General features: G+C 29.3%; 2 protein-coding genes across 2 annotated transcripts in view; both read left to right on the top strand.

Annotated features, from left to right (window-relative positions):
* Positions 1–2,347, top strand: part of LOC142325117 (uncharacterized) — a 64,856-nt gene extending 62,509 nt beyond the window's left edge. The window contains exon 13 of the mRNA XM_075366471.1: positions 1,018–2,347. The gene's annotated coding sequence lies outside the window, so the exon portion shown is untranslated. The remainder of the gene's footprint in view (positions 1–1,017) is intronic.
* A 3,286-nt stretch (positions 2,348–5,633) lies between these two features.
* Positions 5,634–18,522, top strand: part of LOC142325119 (facilitated trehalose transporter Tret1-like) — a 93,616-nt gene continuing 80,727 nt past the window's right edge. The window contains exon 1 of the mRNA XM_075366473.1: positions 5,634–5,985. Coding sequence (XP_075222588.1) covers positions 5,956–5,985 — 30 coding nt within the window. The 5' untranslated portion in view covers positions 5,634–5,955. The remainder of the gene's footprint in view (positions 5,986–18,522) is intronic.

Here is an 18,522-nt window from a genome sequence, read left to right as displayed (position 1 = left end):
AGTCATGTGATTAATTGAAACCCAACCACCAAAGAACACCGGTATCCACAATCTAGTTTTTAAATAAAGGCAACTACCTTTGAAAGAATTCGAACTCGAGAACTCTTAATTTTAAAATCAGCTGATTTACAACTACGAGTTTTACCATTAGATCAACCTGGTGGGTTAGCTGGTGCATAATAATACATCACGGAGATCACATCAGGAATGGGGAGATATGATACTCCACAGTTAAAAAAAGGAACTGCTCCAGTATTTGCCTGGATGGACCAAAGGGAAACTATAATATAAAGGTAATCAGAATAGCATCACAGAATACATAATTAATAATAAAATAAAAAATAGATGTTAATGAAGTCCATATTAATTATTTAAAATAATGTAAATTATTAGTCATTAATATTAGTTATGTAATATAAAAAATAATTACAAAATAATTCACAATGCAGAAGGCATAAATGAAACTTATTTGAGCACATATTTATATAGAAAATATTTACATTGAATAGGATGCAGAAAATGGTAGTTTTTCATTTTTTAATTAGTATTATTTAAAAATTCATCAACACTAGTAAAAAAGAAAAGAAAATCTTTTAATTGTATTTGAAATAAATTAGTGAGAAGATTTTTTTAAATCTGTCCGTAATTTACAACAAATATCAATGCAAGCATAATAAGGTCCTTGCTCATAAGCCAAACAAAATCAATTTGATCATCTCAGAGAAATTGTTGTCTAATAAAACACTCAGAAATTTCACTTTATGGTAACAGAAATATTATTATTATCATTGATGGAAATTCTATTCTTATAATTAGCAATGTTATATCTACCTGAGAACCACAATTCATATTTAAAGATAGTGATTACAATCTGTCCAATGAATAACTTTTCCAACTGCTAATGTAAAATTTTCTAAACTTTGTAAATAATTAACTTCATGTATGTCATCAGAGTAATTAGTTACAGTAATACTTACGTATACAATACTTAGTTACTTACTTATATATAATACTTAGTTACAGATGTCATCTGAAGAAGGGATGTACTTAAAAATGTGGTAATGAGAATTCGTAATTTCTAGAACTACAGGAATTATATAACAGAAAATTAAATTATCTACAGAAGTTATTCCAAGAGTTCATCAGGAAGATATCTTATTTGTACTGTTATTATGGAAGTGATGAGTGGCATCATTAAAGAATGCAAGGGCATTATATAGAGAAGATTTTACTTATGAATTTTAAAATGAACTCAGTTACACTGGCAGACTTTGTATAAGTTTTTACAAAGACAATGTTTTGCTACAGGCTAACCCCAAAAATATTTAGAGCAAAGTTTTTCAGAAGGAATAGAGAATTTGTAAGCATTTATTTAGGTGTATAAAATGAGCATTAGTGCTCATTATTATCTCATAGAATTAGGTTACTTGTTCCCTTAGAAAGATGACTGAAAGCAAACCAAGTACAACAGTTTGATCACCTCATCTGTAAGAAAGAATTTAGACTCCTAAACAAATGTGGGGAACAAAAATGTATGTTTATAAATTTCAAGGACAATTGTAATTGATACAGGGAGAGAGTACAGAGAAGTGTTATGTGAGAAACATTAATCAGTAAGTTTCAGGGAAGACATGCAACAATAAATAGATGAGCTCTGCACCTGTGGTTAGATGAGGTTAGATGGTGGAGGGTATGTTATTTATATGATTAATACATGTTAATTTAAATAATTAGCTAGCTTATTTAGTTTGTTATTTAAATACCAAACCCTGATGATTATGTAATCAATAAATCACTTTGGATGGATATCTTAAAGAAAGTTAAATAAATTTTAAGTCCACTTTTGTTCTTGTTACTTGCTTGTACGAAGCAAAGGAAGTATTGTGATCGTGAAAAACTTCGGTTTTCAGATTTCAGCGGAAATATCCATTTTGACCATCCCCAAATCCATTTTGATTAGTTTTGGCGTGACATCTGTTCATATATGTATCTTGCATAACTCAAAAATGATTAGCCATAGGATATTGAAATTTTGAAAATTATTAATCTCCAATTGTAAAAAATTTTTATGATGAATAATAATTCAGTAACACAATAAAAAAAGAAAAATATCAGAAGTTATTAATGAAATAAAACTTTATGGACTCTTCATTTTAAAAAAATATGTATATGTAATTTAATAGCTGTACAAGGAATCATATGGTTCATATCAGATTTTTAGTATATCTGCAAAGTACATGACTATTGCTTGCTGGTAATGGTAAATTTTTAATCACCGCAGACCATGATTTGGAGGTGCAAATAGGAAAAAATTCTTTATATAAATGTCAATTGATTTTCCGTTAATAATTTTGATGTCAACATTCTTAAATTTAATTCACTTTTTTTTTTGACTAGTAAGTTTTTCTTTTTTTACTTGTAATCATAATATTTACTTGTAATAATTTTTTCTTAGTAATTTTTTTTTTTCAGTAAATTTTCTTGATTTTTAATTATTCTGTGAATTATGTCGTACTAGTAGCATCCTGTAAAACCTATAAATTCTTTGGAATTAGGGTTGACGTGGAAATATCATATACCACAGTCAGTCCATAGACTAAATTCTATCCTCCTCAATAAAGAGAAGCACTATGTATCCATTGGTGTTGTTTTATCAACACATTTTTTCATACAATATACAATATTCTGTGGGAAAGTTTAATGTACATTTACTGTATTTTTTAAATACAAATAAATGAATAATACAAAATATCTTTGTATTCATTTTAGAAGTGGTTGATTGGCCTCTACAAAACAAGATATTATCACTTTCAGTTACTGAAACTGGGATGATATGAATAAACTAATAAAAACTTGTGATAAGTTACTCATAGCAAACTAATTTAAGAGTGGATAATCAAATGATTTTTTTAGTCATTTCTTCTAATTTGCAAAAAAAAAGTTTTAGTGAAATCCCTGTTAACATGAGCCAGGTTTGGGCAGGTTTAGATCAAAATTTAAGCAGTGCCCGTTAAATAATCATGTATGATTATTTAAAAATAGCAGGATATTAACAAAAAGATTTATAATTAATTGTATTTGGGGATACAAAACTGTAGAGAGCTAAGTTAAAAATAAGTTATTTTACTAAGAAAAAGAGTTGAAGGAATACATTACAAATAGGTTCTCTAAACGTTTTAAGTTTCAGTTTTTGCATTTTGGAAACTGATGATTAATACTCTGCTAATATCACAAAATTTGACTGGAAAGATCCCCTTATTGTTCCATCACTCTTGATAGGCTTTGGAAGGGATTTTGTTAAAATCCTTTATTAATTTATTTTAATTTACTTTTTTATTATATTTAATTCTAATTTTGTAGAGCATAAAAATTTACAGACCACTTGAATTGATTTTATTTATCTTTTATTAATTAATGTGCGAAATAAAATGTTTTCAACTGACTCTAATTTATTGTTGTATTGATCTTTTTATTTATAAAGCTCATTACATATTCATGTATGTCAGATGATATTAGCAGATTTATAGCAAGTGTTTATTGTATGATAATAATAAACAAATAAAACGTGTCATAAAACATGTAATGTCTTTACATTACAGGGATTACAAGAATTTTATCAGGTTTTTTTAATTATCAACACTGAAAATGTAAATCTGTCAGGCAAGGTTGTCAACCTATCAAAATTATAAAACAGTTAACCATATTTTTATTATTGTTCTTTTATAGCTGTCAGTAGTGCTGGTTAGCAAATTACAGTCATTAAGTCAGAAGTTTACAAATATATTTTGCTTAATTTTCTTTCTAATTTGAATATGTAAATATTCAAACTCAGATATTAATTTTTAAATTTAGTGATAAATAATTATTATAAACTGTAGAGAGCTAAGTTAAAAATAAGTTATTTTACTAAGAAAAAGAGTTGAAGGAATACATTACAAATAGGTTTTCTAAAATTTTTAAGTTACAGTTTCTGAATTTTGAACTGCATTTTGGAAACTGATGACTAACACTCTGCTAATATCATAAAATTTGACTAGAAAGATCCTCTTTATTGTTCCATCACTCTTGATAGGCTTATGAAACTACAATCAAAAACAAATAGAACCAGTTGAAACATTCTTATCTCTAAATATTTTTGTGGCTAATTAATGATATTTACTAAAGTTTTTATTTACAATATACTAGACTCTACCTGAAATAAAAGCCTACATTGATTTTATACTTTATCTTAAGTTTACTATCTTATGACTAATATCTTATAATCTTCAAAATAAAGTGATCTAGTCAAGAATTATTATTCTGAATAATACAAGACCTGCAAAATAATATTGTAACTTATACTTATTCTTGTTAATTATTTTGATCAGTTCTATTTATAATTAATATAATTATAATATTTTATCCATGCAATTATCTCTTTGTGAAGTATACTCATACTCTTATATATATTTGATAGTACAGATAGATTCAGAATAATATATAAACATATTATTCATAATGATTTTTTTTTTAAATTAATTTTGTTAGGATTTTTTCTTCTTGCCAAAATCATTTGTTATATTTTATATTTGTGTATGTTTATATCTGTGTTTATAAAAAAAATACATATAGGTGTATATAAATAAGATGCACAACCAGATCTTCATAAATATATATATATATATAATTTTCACATATATGCATGTGCAAATACACACACACACACACACACACACACACACACACACACACACACACACACACACACACACACACACACACACACACACACACACTGATTTAGAAAACTGTAAATAGTTATATGATCCAAATTTAAAAATATCTTATTCATGAGACACGATGAAAGTGCACTTTACTAAGGCATTATATTTAGAAAACATGACTTAGATATATGTTATTTCCTAGAATTAAAATCAAAATAATATATTTACCAAGATTTTATCAACACCATATTAGGTTTTCTCCAGATAACTTTTATCTCATATCTCAAGGCCTATAGTAAGCATGAAATATAAGATGAGGTACAGATTACTTTATTTACAATTTACATTTAGTCCCATCAAATGTTTTTATTTAAAAAATATTTAGCAGGTTGGTATATTTAAAGCAGTGAACTAAAATAAATATAGCTAGGGAGTTCTAAACCAATAAACCCATCACCTTTCTTAGAAATTAACAATTTTCAATTTTTTTCTTATTCATAAATTTGAGAGTTTATATTTTTTTTCAAAAAGTGTTTTGTCAAAACTATTATTGTGGGAAAAATCGGTCAGCCAAGTTTAGAGTGGACACAATTTCAAAATTTGTTTTTATAATTTTAGCATTTAGTAACTATTTATTTTACCAGCCTTATTTTTCGTACTGTTATCATCCCGCCTTGAAAGGCAAGTTTGTCAATATCTATAAAGTAATATGTGTACTGGATAGTTAATTGGACCTAGACAAAATTTGGTACACCAAATAATTATAAATACTTTATGTATTGCATTAAAAAAGTGAATATATATATTTACATATATATCTTGCGCAAATATTAAATAACATTGGAAAACGGTTCAATTGTTAACAGTTTCACTAATTTTCATCGGTGATTGTACACAAGGTCGCGCCACCGCGGTTTTAATCCTGAAGTAACAACTGAACTCAGAGCCGTAGTTTAGGTTAGTCGTAACAGCAGTAAGTGAACTCGGAACTGCGGTCTAGGTAGAGTTATAACAGAAGTTGGTTTTTTAAGCTACTTTAATGCAGTTCTTTTAGATAGTTCATTTTATTCATCGTTAATCGGCACACAATTAAGGGTCCAATTTTTTTTTTTTAATTTTTGACGTAATAATAACAATTTTAAAAGATTTACTAATACATTGTTTTTTAACAAATAATTTTTTCATTATAATAAAATTATTATTAATATAAAATTTGGAAAAATTAATTATTTAATAAAAAAAAAGGAAAAAAATGAAAACTTCTGTCGGAATATTAAAGCAGGTAATATTTTATTAATTTTTACTTCTAATTTGTTTTATAATTATATTTATTTCATTTTATTTTTTGCTTTAACAGTTTACGTTCACAACCTTCTAATTTATTTATACATATATATATATATATATATATATATATATACATTCTTTTTTCTTTCATTTTTCTTTCCTAGTGAGTAGGTTGCAATCAGAAAAGCAACCCTTCCCCACAGCCCATTGAGATGGGCTATATATATAGATATATATATATGACGTAAATGAGATGTAGTTTTGTAAACTCAGGCCGACCATTCCTGAGACGTGTGGTTAATTGAATCCCAACCACTAAAGTACACCGGTTTCCACTGTCTAGTATTCAGATCCGTATAAAAACAGTTAACTAACTTGTACTAAGATTTGAACCTCAGAACCTTCGACTTCGAAAATTAGCTGTTAAGCAACTGAATCATGAGTTAACCACTAGACTATCCCGGTGGGCTGAAAAAACATACAAATTATTAAAAAAAAAAAAAACCATATACATTAACTTACAATAGTAAAGGTAAAAAATAAAAAAAGAGGAATTTCTTGGCATTTTCAACAAATTTTAATATATAGCTTACTAATGTTTTTAACTTGCAGTCGTACGCTAATGTTTTAAAGGTTATAAGAAATTTCAAAATTGTAAGTGCATTTAATGAAATAACTTTTTTTACAATATTTTTATTTCACCCCACATAACATAAAAATCATTCAATAGAGTAATAAACTATATTAACGCACCATAATTAAAATAAAAATTATCCTTTAAATTAGTATAATAAAATTTAAATAATTATTCAAGCTTTAATATTTTTATTTAAATTACATTCATGACAAATTACTCAAATTTATTTTTCATCAAATTATTTATTTATCTTAAATACAAGAATAATAAAATAATACATCCACTTACCATTTGATTGACCTTTGCTTGTTGACGAGTTCACACAAATTATTTTTTCACTAATAAATAAAATTTATTATTTTCATTTTTTAAATGTTGTTTTATTACATAAAATTAGTAGATGAAACGACTACAAAACTGAAATTATTTACACTTTTTTGTAATAATGTTTACATAATTGGTATCTGTACACCGACTTTGCGGTGAAGTGATAACATCTCAGCTTTCATCAGGAAGATCCCAGATTCAGACCCAGGACAGATTTTTATAATAGGTTTTCCATTTTTTCAACACAAAAAAAATTTCTTACCATATTCAGATATAAACTTCTACAAAAAAATAAAAATATTAACTTCTATAAAATACAAACATGGCCAATTTAATTACAAGAAAAAACAAATAAAAAAGATAATTATTTTTTAGTTGCTATAATATAATTGTTAGTTTTCATACTTGTCATAAATTACTTTACTTATGTCTGTTTGAATAAAGTTATTTCGAATTTATTAATCCGGCAAAATCAACTTAATGTAAATGAACTGTAGTCTTGTACAGTCTCAGTCCGATCATTCCTGAGATATGTGGTTAATTGAAACCAAACCACCAAAGAACACCGGCACCCACGATCTATTATTCAAATCCGGACTTAACTCTCAACTTAACTATAGACTTAGAACTCTCAAATTAGACTATAGACTATAGAACTTAACTATTCAAATAGGACTTAACTCTCAACTCCCAAATCAGCTGATTTGGGAAGACGCGTTCACCACTGGACCAACCCGGTAGGATTCTATTGTAGTCTCTAGATAAAATTGAACTATTTTTTAATAAAAATGCAATACTGCATTGCATTAATAAATGTTTCTTGACTGCTCGGTACCGCCAATCCCGTATTCCACAGGGGAGCTCCTGAGCAAGACCATTGCCCCGTTGGCCGACACAAGTGAAGGTACTGAAGTACCATGTCGGTGCCCGCCTCGGACGTAGGTTTGGGTTTGTTCAGGGCACCACAATTTATAATTTTTTATTAAAATTTTAATTCTTGTAAAGGGAAAAGGTCATAATACTGAAAAAATAAAAACCTAAAATTTGCAAATAAGAAAAAACATTACAAAACAAATGATCAGGAATTACTATAACCCAAGTGGCTTCTATAAAACTATAATTTTTTGAGTAATTCACATAAATATATCCAAAGATTAAAAAAAATTCGTACAAACCGTAGCAACTGTTATAAACACAAAATAAAAAAATAATGAAATAGTTAAACAGTTTTTATAAACTTAAAATCTACGGTATTTGTGTAAAAATAACAAACTCTTAATTTTAATTAAAAATAATTAAAATATATTACTTACATAATCAGAAAATAGTATTATTTATGAAATTTAACTTTAGTAAGAAAATGTTGATATTATTCAAAAAAATTAACATACTAATTATTCAGAGGTAACAAAACTACTGACGTATGTAACTAAAAATACTTATATAAGTCTAAAATATTAAAAATGGGTTTAAAACTTGTTGCGTACATAGATAGAAATACAATTCATAAAAATATTAATCACTAAATATTCATAAAAATAGCAATTAAAAATATATGTAAAAAGTTATTATGTGCATAATGTTTATAATAATGTTTATTTGTTTATGTTATTATCAATGTACATAAATCTTGTCTTTTTTAGAAAATTAAAAAAATATATTAATAAATATTTAACATTAAAATAAAAAGAAGTAATAAAAATTTATGAAAATATTATTCTAAAACAAAAATATATATATTTTTAAAACTTTTTAACGGAAATTCCAAGTAATACCTGAAACAATTGAATCAAAAGAAGAAATCCATTACTTCCTGGTAATTATAATTACGTCCAGTGTTCTAATTAAACAACAGAAATGATGCAAAAAAATTTCAACTTTGTATCCGTAAATGATTCTGTTTCAGCACTTGATTTATGAAATCCCACTAAATTTTGAATATTTTCCTGCATACATAAATTATAATTCAGGCGAATTCTTCTCTGATGGTTAAGACAATAAAAATTTAGATCACATTTATTTTAAAACCAAATTTTATTTGTTTAAATAAAATTATTTTTAATTTTAAATAAGATATGAATTAATGAAATGTTATTTTTTGAAAACTAATTCATTCCTTTTCTTAACTTCACTCATGATATTTTTATACAAAAAATAAATAAATAAAAATAATATAAAATCGATTTAAAATGAAAAAAAAAAGTTTAAAAGACTAAATATAATTTTCCAATCCTTTAGATTTCTACTTTTTGAAATCGAACCCAAATTAAAATCATGTTCTATCAATTTTCATAATTTGACACAGAGTTAAAAAATTTGAAATTCTTAAGAAAAATTAAATATTTTTTTATCTTTTAGGCTGTTTTTTTTTTTAAGTTGGTTTTACTCATTTTTTATCATTATTATTTTATAAAAATATTTTTTTTTAGTTTTGATTTTTATTTTATTTTATATCTCAGTTTGATTTTAACTTAAAATGTAGAACAGACCGACAAAGAATGAATTCATATGAAAAATGTCGTTTGCAAGAAACGAAAAATGCTAGAAACTGCAACTTGATAAAAAGAAGAAAAGAGAAAACAGACGTAAACAGATCGTATAATATATATATATATATTATTTTTTCTTTACAATTAAATTGGGAAACAAAATTACACTCAAAAACCGTTCGGTAAAGTTCTAGTTAAAATTTAAATCTAGGTAGGTACTTCAATTATATCATCAATAGACACTTTAGAAAAAGGATAAGTAAATAAATTAATGAAAAAAGGACAAATAATAATAAAAATAAATAGTACTTAGAAAACATAATTGAATACTTTTGGTAATGTTGCCGAAAATGTCAACAGTTCTTTGTATTTTTTCTTCTATTCTAAACAGTATAACTAAATTAGGTACTGGTCTCAAGAAAATCCTCACTTATATAGTCAAAGTCAAACCCAGCATGGATGCTGGGTATTCAGCATCCAGAGCGGTTAAATGTATGGGCTGGAGTAATAGGCGACAAACTTCTTGGACCATTTATCATTAATGGTTACTTAGATAGTGATTTGTATTACGCCTTCCTGAACGAGCAAATAATTCCAGCTCTCAGTAAATTAATTGAGGTAGCTCGTAGACAAAACGGACAAAATGTGAATTTCCAGTTAGATGGTGCTCCTCCGCATTGTGCTCGCTACAACAGAAATGCGTTAAACCAGGAGTTTCCAAATTCCCTTGATTTCTTCCTGTGGGGGGGAATTTAAAATCGACCGTTTATAGCTTACGGCCAACTTCTCTCGAAGAATTAAGGGAAAGCATTGAGATAGCATTTAGGAAGATTTCAACATAAACCTTTCTTAATATGTGAGAAGCTTTCAAGCAGCGTCTGCATTACTGTATGGAGGAACAGGGAGGGCAGTTTGAACATTTAACATGAGATGAGAAACAATAACATTTTTAACCGAGATAATTTTATTAGGTGGTATTTTTAATTCATGGATTATAGGACTTTTTTTTAAAATAAAAGATGGTATTATTTACACATGAAAAGGTAATTAAATTGCAAACTGTTATTTACTTAAATTAAAAGTTCTTCAAGACTAAATTTAATTAAAAGAAGTATTTGAAACATTTTAATAAGTAATTTCTTCAATTTTTAATTAACTAACTTAATGACATTTATGGTCGCCATTTTGGCTTAAACTGTCAGAATTTAATTTTTTTGACTCTGTTTTGCTTGGCTCGCAAAGACCTTTAAAACAACCATCAACAACTTTTAGTCCCATCTAAAAGTTTTGAGCCGACCCTACCCCCGTTCCCCATGAAGCCCGAATACTCTAAATTGGGGCTAGTGAGTTAGTCTCTTTTATCGGAAAAGATTTCCAAAGAAATAATCGGAATACCACAAATAACAAAAAAATTAAAGGGAAACATACAAATGTAGTTCTAGCTATCTGAAACAAACACATATTGGGCGCCATTTTGGATTCAGCCATCAGAATTCAGTTTTAATTGTATCAGTTTTCTCGTATCATCTAGCTCTTTAAAATGATATAACAGATGACCATTGGTCCTATTTGAAATTTTTGAGTTGCCCCCCTCACACCGCGCCACCCAAAAATCAAAATTTTTAAATTCTGAGTTTAAAGGACTAAAATATATTTTGAATTTTGTTTTTAAACCCGGCTATTTTTTTTTAAATTTATCAGTAACAAATGAAGATATCAACTTTGGCGCGTGTAATTTTCATGTATATATTAAAAAACAATTTTTAGATGATGAAAGAGTGAAGAACAATTGAAGAACAATTTTTAGATCTTGAAAGAGTGAAGAAAGGTAAAAAATTTTGAAAAATGCTTGCAAACTTTCCCCATTTCGGACTATAATAAACGAGATATTCACAAGATTGGGGCTTGGATATACTCTTCAGATAAATATCTAAAAACCATTTTCGGGTTTTTATGAATTTCGATTTTTTAAGGGTGCGTCGGTGTACGGCGCGACGGCTCAACCAAAACCGCCAGTGTTACTGCATGCACGACGCGATTGGCTGCACCTGCCTCCGGTTATTTGATTAAAAAACATAAAAGTAATAAAAATAAAATCCCTTTCGGCACGTCGGAAAGTGGAGATAGATTTCACTGGTGCTAAGTAGAAGATAAAAATGATTTCCAACTTAAGGTTAAGAAAAACTTTAAATTTACTCAATGCGACAATGGTTGCATGTGAAAAAAAGTTTCACACGTTTAGCATACGACAAGCACCATCTTCTTACAATTCCAGCAATATTTTGGTCATCCCTTGCCGTAAAAGCTGCTGATATAAAAAATTGTCTCAGACAAAAGTTTTAAGTAATGTTTAGAAAACTAACGACCTCTTTAAACCGATTCGATACTGTACATATTAAGGGAGATATGATTTTTTTTTTTTGCCTTTGAAACGCCATTTTTTCAATCCCCTGGGCCAATGGTTGGTGATATAAAAAAATTTACTTACATAAGTTTTAAGCCTTTATCCAAAGAATAGTAGTAAAATTAATTCGATATTTTATTTAACAAGAAAGTTAGTGATAGTTTTTTTTTGTTTTAGTCATCCCTTGCCGTAGGGTTGGTCAAATAAAAAATTGTTTCAGAAAAATGTTTTAGGTAATGTTTAGATAACTATCGACTGACAAATTCGATACTTTGCCTATTAATGAAGGTATGAATTTTTTTGTCTTCAAAACCACTCCCTTGCCAGGGTCATCCCTTGCCGTAAAAGCTGCTGATATAAAAAATTGTCTCAGACAAAAGTTTTAAGTAATGTTTAGAAAACTAACGACCTCTTTAAACCGATTCGATACTGTACATATTAAGGGAGATATGATTTTTTTTTTTTTGCCTTTGAAACGCCATTTTTCCACTCCTTGGGCCAATGGTTGGTGATACTCAAAAACTTTACTTACATAAGTTTTAGGCCTATTTTACTTAATAAGAAAATTATAGCGACTAATAAGAAAATTCCACCCCCATGGTACGACTTTGGCCGTTATCGAGCTCGACCGATATTATGAGACGAGTTGTCTTTAAGGTATAGTTTTAAAGTTATTGACGCAAAATTCCGGCAGTTATCGTATCCACAAGAAAGTGAAATATATATATATAGATGTATATATAAACTTTTGAGCTGACATTTTGGGTTCTGGGAGATGTAAAACGCGAAGATACGTCGACATTTTCCAGAAGTCGAATCATGGTACCCATTACAACAGGTAGCTTTCTTATGAAATCTACCCAAAAAATTATAAACGAAATACGGTCACTTTCTAGTATTTTTTGATTGGTAACGATAAGAACCGGGAAAAATACAACCAGATATAACTAATATTTTTAAGATGGAGGCCGATTGTTTTGAACCCCATATTCTTAGATCACACAAAATTAAGACCTGTACATACCAAATTGTTGCTCTGAATAAATTACAGTACAGTGATAGTTTTTAAAATTGAACAGGCTTTAATTTTTATTAATCATTATTATTCTCACAAGCATGAGTTTAATGAGCACAGAAAAGTCCAGTGCGCAGAGTCTCCTGGCTAGAAGGGAAGGGCGAACGAAGCGAGCCGTGACCGACTAAACATCCCCTGACTAACGCAAGAAACCATATAGCCCCGCCGAAGCCGCGATCGGGATGTTAATATGTATATATATATATATATATATATATCACAGTGAAACCTCGTTAATTCAAAACCTATGGGATAAAAAGTCAAGGACATTTCAAATTACTCTTGGTTTTAGAAAACTTATTTCAATCCATAAAAGTTGTTACAAAGCTTTAGAATGTTCTAACGCACATCGTGTTGCGTTGCAGTTTAATAATAACAATGCAAGATAATTACAACAATTACTTTAATTTGCTTAATTACTATAATTAAAGTAGTAATAAGTAAACTCAGTAATAAATAATTTACTAATAATTAATATTTATAATTAAATATTGTTTACTTTTTACGACAAAAGCATGCTATTTATAAATTACAGTTTAAAAGGGCGTCGCTATTTCTATTTATTTTTCACGATTCTGTCGAATATTCATCCACAATCACTTCTAATCTTAAAATCCAGATGAAATAACTCTTTTAATAAATACTCTCTTGAATTTGAAATCCGATTGAGAATTTCTATCAATTCCCATGTATCAGTCATCATCCACAATAACAAATTTAAAAAACTCTTGCAGTAAGTGTATCAAAAGGGGGATTTCCGGTTTTAATTAAGAAAGAAAGGATGTTGCACTGCTGTAATGGTTTTTGTAAATAATATTGCTTTCGGGTTTTTTTTTTTTTGTATTTCATATTATGTTAGTATCGTGTGTCTTTTATAATACAGCGAGATACTGTGTATTCTAATAAATACATTAAACATGTATATTTATGTTTTTCTCTTCCTTTTTCTACAAAATTGCTCAGTTGTGAATTCATCAGTTGCTTAACACTGCTACTTGCCAACAACCCACTTTGATACTTTACCCATAATTTATGCAGTTTTGAAACCGTGATCACAAAAATGAAAAGGTTCAAACTGACCCAAAACGATTAAAACCTCAAAACTGGTTTTTAGTCGCCAATCCCTTTCCTACTGATTAAATCACATTTTGGCTTATTACGAAACTAAAATATTATGGCGAACTAGCTCGCAACTAACGGTGCTTCCAGAAATCTTATTTGGACTACAAATTTGATGTTTTGGGACCACTGGGAAACCAGTTTGCACCTGGTAGTGCTCGACAAAATATAATTTTAGTTTTCCAACATGTCACCCCTCAAGTTACAATACCAAACCCTTGAAAAACAGTTGTATGAAATGTTTAGGTTCTGCATAAAAACCTGATGCGTTAAGCCTCGGGATTCTTTAATGCATTCTTTTTTGCATCCACTTCAAACGATCTTTCACCATGAATTTTTTCTGTAAATCCACTCTTTTACTATGTAAATTTAACAATGAACGCATATTCATCATGAGAGATAGACGTTTAGGTTCTGTATAAATAGTCGTAGTTTGTAATTTAATGTATTTTATTGTAACATACATAGTCTGTTAATGACGTCTTCATCATTACTCGGGGATTTCCCAGCTGCAATCTTTAACAAAATTAATGATCTTTAATGCATCCGTTCATTTTATCAGCTCGGATCCAAGCCAATGGAATAAATTAATTTTTTATTTAAATGTTCTCGAATCCTCTCAACTTTTTCACCATATTTTTACAATAAACAGATTTTACGAAAGAGATTATTTTTCAGGTTCTGTATCACAAATCGTAGTTTTTTATTTAATGTATTTTATTATAACATACTATCCTGTTGAAGACGTCAATCATTAGTTGGGATTTTCCGCATTGTGTACAGCTGCCAATCAAAATAATATAGTTTATACAACTTAACTTTTAATATTATACAAATGTGACCTTTTATCCATTATAATCAAGTAATGAAAAAACCATGTTTATCTATATGCCTATTACATACATTAAAAGCTAACAGCAATAAGTTATGTTCATTAAAATCGACAATTCATTATATTAGATGTGATACAGAGCATACATGACACGACGTGTCGTTTCGAGTACTCGGTCTCGGCACGTAAAGAAGTGTGTTCAGACAGCCTACTGCGTTGTTCTAGCCCCTGTGGTTTGCTTATTTATTTACGAAAACAATAAAACGCTTTCTGGGACTGAATGAATCGCAGAACGGCCGAAGAAAGAGCGGGGCGATCGAAACCCAAAAACAAGTTTTGGTCCGAATCCTCCAACCCTGTGATCGCTTAGAGGCCTCGGTACGTGATCGTGTGAACCGCTGCATAGCGGCAGCTTGAACACGACTTCTTTCTTTTTCCTGTTTAGCCTCCGGTAATTACCTTTTAGATAATACTTCAGAGGATGAGTGAAGATATTTATCGGTTGTATGTGTTAAGATTCGGTTTGAGTATTCTCGATCCATAGACTACTGATACAGTAACCTTTATCTGAAAAATCTATACATACTGTGATTTTAATTTCGGTCTAATGTATTGTTTTTCGCTTTAATGGAAACGGTTTGTTTAAAGTTTTTTCATTTCGGATTGAATACTCGTATAATCACCGATATCTTCAATCTCATAACTGCCCGTCAGTATGATTATGTAGCATATAATCATATGCTATTGTTTTGATCATTGTTTTAATCATTGATTATTGTTTTCATTTTTTTTTTTGTTTTCTCAAACGCGAAACACTATTTATTGTTTTTATTTTCTTCAACATTCGGAACACTGCTCCCCGTCATCAACCATTGTAAACCCATTTTATAATGCCTTTTTGAAAAATCGATTGGTAGAAAATTTGTATTTTTAATCACTGAACTAGTACCATTAATCGATAAAAGAAGCGTCCTATCTCTAGTAGAAAAAAAACAAATATACTACATACAATTTGCAAAAATCTCCATAAAAACTCTAAACATAATCGACCCCAAATTACATCGTCATCGGCATGATATCTATTATTTATGTTATATTAGTTCTCCGAAATAATTCATCAATTCTGTAGGGGCTGTACTATCAAAATACTCTACCTTTTTATCGATCTTTTTAAAACAAACCAAATGCGTGCCGTGTCCGTTTGAAGAATACAAATTGACTATAGCGCGTTCATTTTTTCTAATTTTTTTCGGTAAAGCATCTCGCATAAAAGCGCCTCTAAAATGTGGAATTTTCAACTGTTTTGCGTATTCAACCAATTTGTAATCATATAAAGCACGTTTCTGTATTGAATCTATTATTTTTTTCATAATAGTACCGCCGTCTTTCTTTAATTTTAATCTGCCGCTCCTTTTTTAGTTTCAATCTCTTGCCAAATTTAGATTTAAGTTTGATTGAGTTAGTTATAGCATAAGCCGCCTCTCTTTTAGTTAAACTGCCATCCGGCGCGATCAGACGTTCCCAAGCCAGCCAGTGCTTTATCTGCTGCAGATCTGGTTTTATTATCTGAATATTTCGAATAAGCTATATCGTGCCATTTACAAGCCGCGTCAAATTTACTGATACCTTTGTAGCCGCGCTTCAGCCTCTTATTTAATTTCGTACCCGGACCGCAATAATTATAATCTGGAATATGCGCCTGAAATGGTAATAAATCTACAACCTTATTGACTACAGAACCGACGTCCTTTTTTCGTATTCTTCTTTTTCTTCATATCAATATATACAAAAAAATCTATTTTTATTTATATACATTATTAGTTACAGTTTCAAGCCGATGATGGAATTCCAGCTTCAGCTTTAAACTCGAAAAAGTAGAAGGGAGAATCCGGACCGTGGGTTTTTATGAGATTAATGGCAAAATATCTTATATAAAGTAATTTTTTCACCACATTTTTACAATAAATAGCAATCTTTAACCCAACATTTTCAGGGTTATATATCTAAAATTTGTTAGCCCGAATTCAGGCCCCCTAAATATTTCATATTAAGCAAAAAAACTACAATAGATTTATCGATGAAACGGATTATTTTTTAGTTAATTATGCTAAACCAGTTGAGACAAAACCATGACAATTACATTCAGTTTCATCGAGATTTTCACTTTCAATCCAAGGTAAGCGTTCGTATTTTAATGTTATCAATTGCGCGATTCTCATGTCCTTTTGCACCATAAAATCTTTATTTCCGATATTAGTAAGGATGACTTTAATTTCACCGTGATAATCGGCATCAATTATATCCGGTGAATTGGCAACTGTAATGTCGTCTTTAGCCACTAAACCTGAACGAGGCATTATTTATGCTACAAAAGTTTTGGTAACGATGCAGCAATACCGGTTTAAATGATTTTTATTTATGAGATTAATGGCAAAATATCTTATATAAAGTAATTTTTTCACCACATTTTTACAATAAATAGCAATCTTTAACCCAACATTTTCAGGGTTATATATCTAAAATTTGTTAGCCCGAATTCAGGCCCCCTAAATATTTCATATTAAGCAAAAAAACTACAATAGATTTATCGATGAAACGGATTATTTTTTAGTTAATTATGCTAAACCAGTTGAGACAAAACCATGACAATTACATTCAGTTTCATCGAGATTTTCACTTTCAATCCAAGGTAAGCGTTCGTATTTTAATGTTATCAATTGCGCGATTCTCATGTCCTTTTGCACCATAAAATCTTTATTTCCGATATTAGTAAGGATGACTTTAATTTCACCGTGATAATCGGCATCAATTATATCCGGTGAATTGGCAACTGTAATGTCGTCTTTAGCCACTAAACCTGAACGAGGCATTATTTATGCTACAAAAGTTTTGGTAACGATGCAGCAATACCGGTTGGAATGATTTTTATTTCACCGACTTTTAAAATTGTACCGATTGTTAAAAATAAATCTAAACCCGCGCATTGTTTGGTAGCATATTTCGGAAAATCAACAAAATTAATCGATTTCTTAATTTTAACTTCATCAACAATTTCAGACAGTTTTAGATATCTACATTAAAAAAATCCCTTTCGGCACGCCGGAAGGCGGAGATAGATTTCACCGGTGCTAACTAGGAGATAAAAAAGATTTCCGCTTTAAAGTTAAAAAAACTTAAAAATTTACTCAATACGACAATGGTTGCATGTGAAAAACGTTTTACATGTTTAGCATACGACAAGCCGCATCTTCTTACAATTCCAGCAAATTTTGGTCATCCCTTGCCGTAAGGGTTGGTCATATCAAAAATGGTTTCAGACAAAAGTTTTAAGTAATGTTTAGAGGACTAATGACCACCGATACTGTGCCTAAACCGATTAAACCGATTCGATACTGTGCCTATTAAGGGAGGTATGTTCTTTTTTGTTTTCAAAACCCACTTTTTTCACCCCTGGGTCAATGCTTGGTGATATCCAAAACCTTTACTTAGATAGGTTTTAGGCCTTTATCCAAAGAATAGTAGGAACTTTAAACAAATTCGATATTTTACTTAAGAATGTTATAGCGATATTTTGTTTTTTTAAGCCCCCCTCCCACATTTCCACCTACATGGTCCGATTTTGGTCGTTAACGAACTCGACCGAGATTTT

This window comes from Lycorma delicatula, chromosome 5 (genome assembly GCF_047948215.1).
Source record: "Lycorma delicatula isolate Av1 chromosome 5, ASM4794821v1, whole genome shotgun sequence".
NCBI classification, from domain to species: Eukaryota; Metazoa; Arthropoda; class Insecta; order Hemiptera; family Fulgoridae; genus Lycorma; species Lycorma delicatula.
Note: the sequence above shows the minus strand (reverse complement) of the source record. Positions and strands in the feature narration are given on the sequence as shown.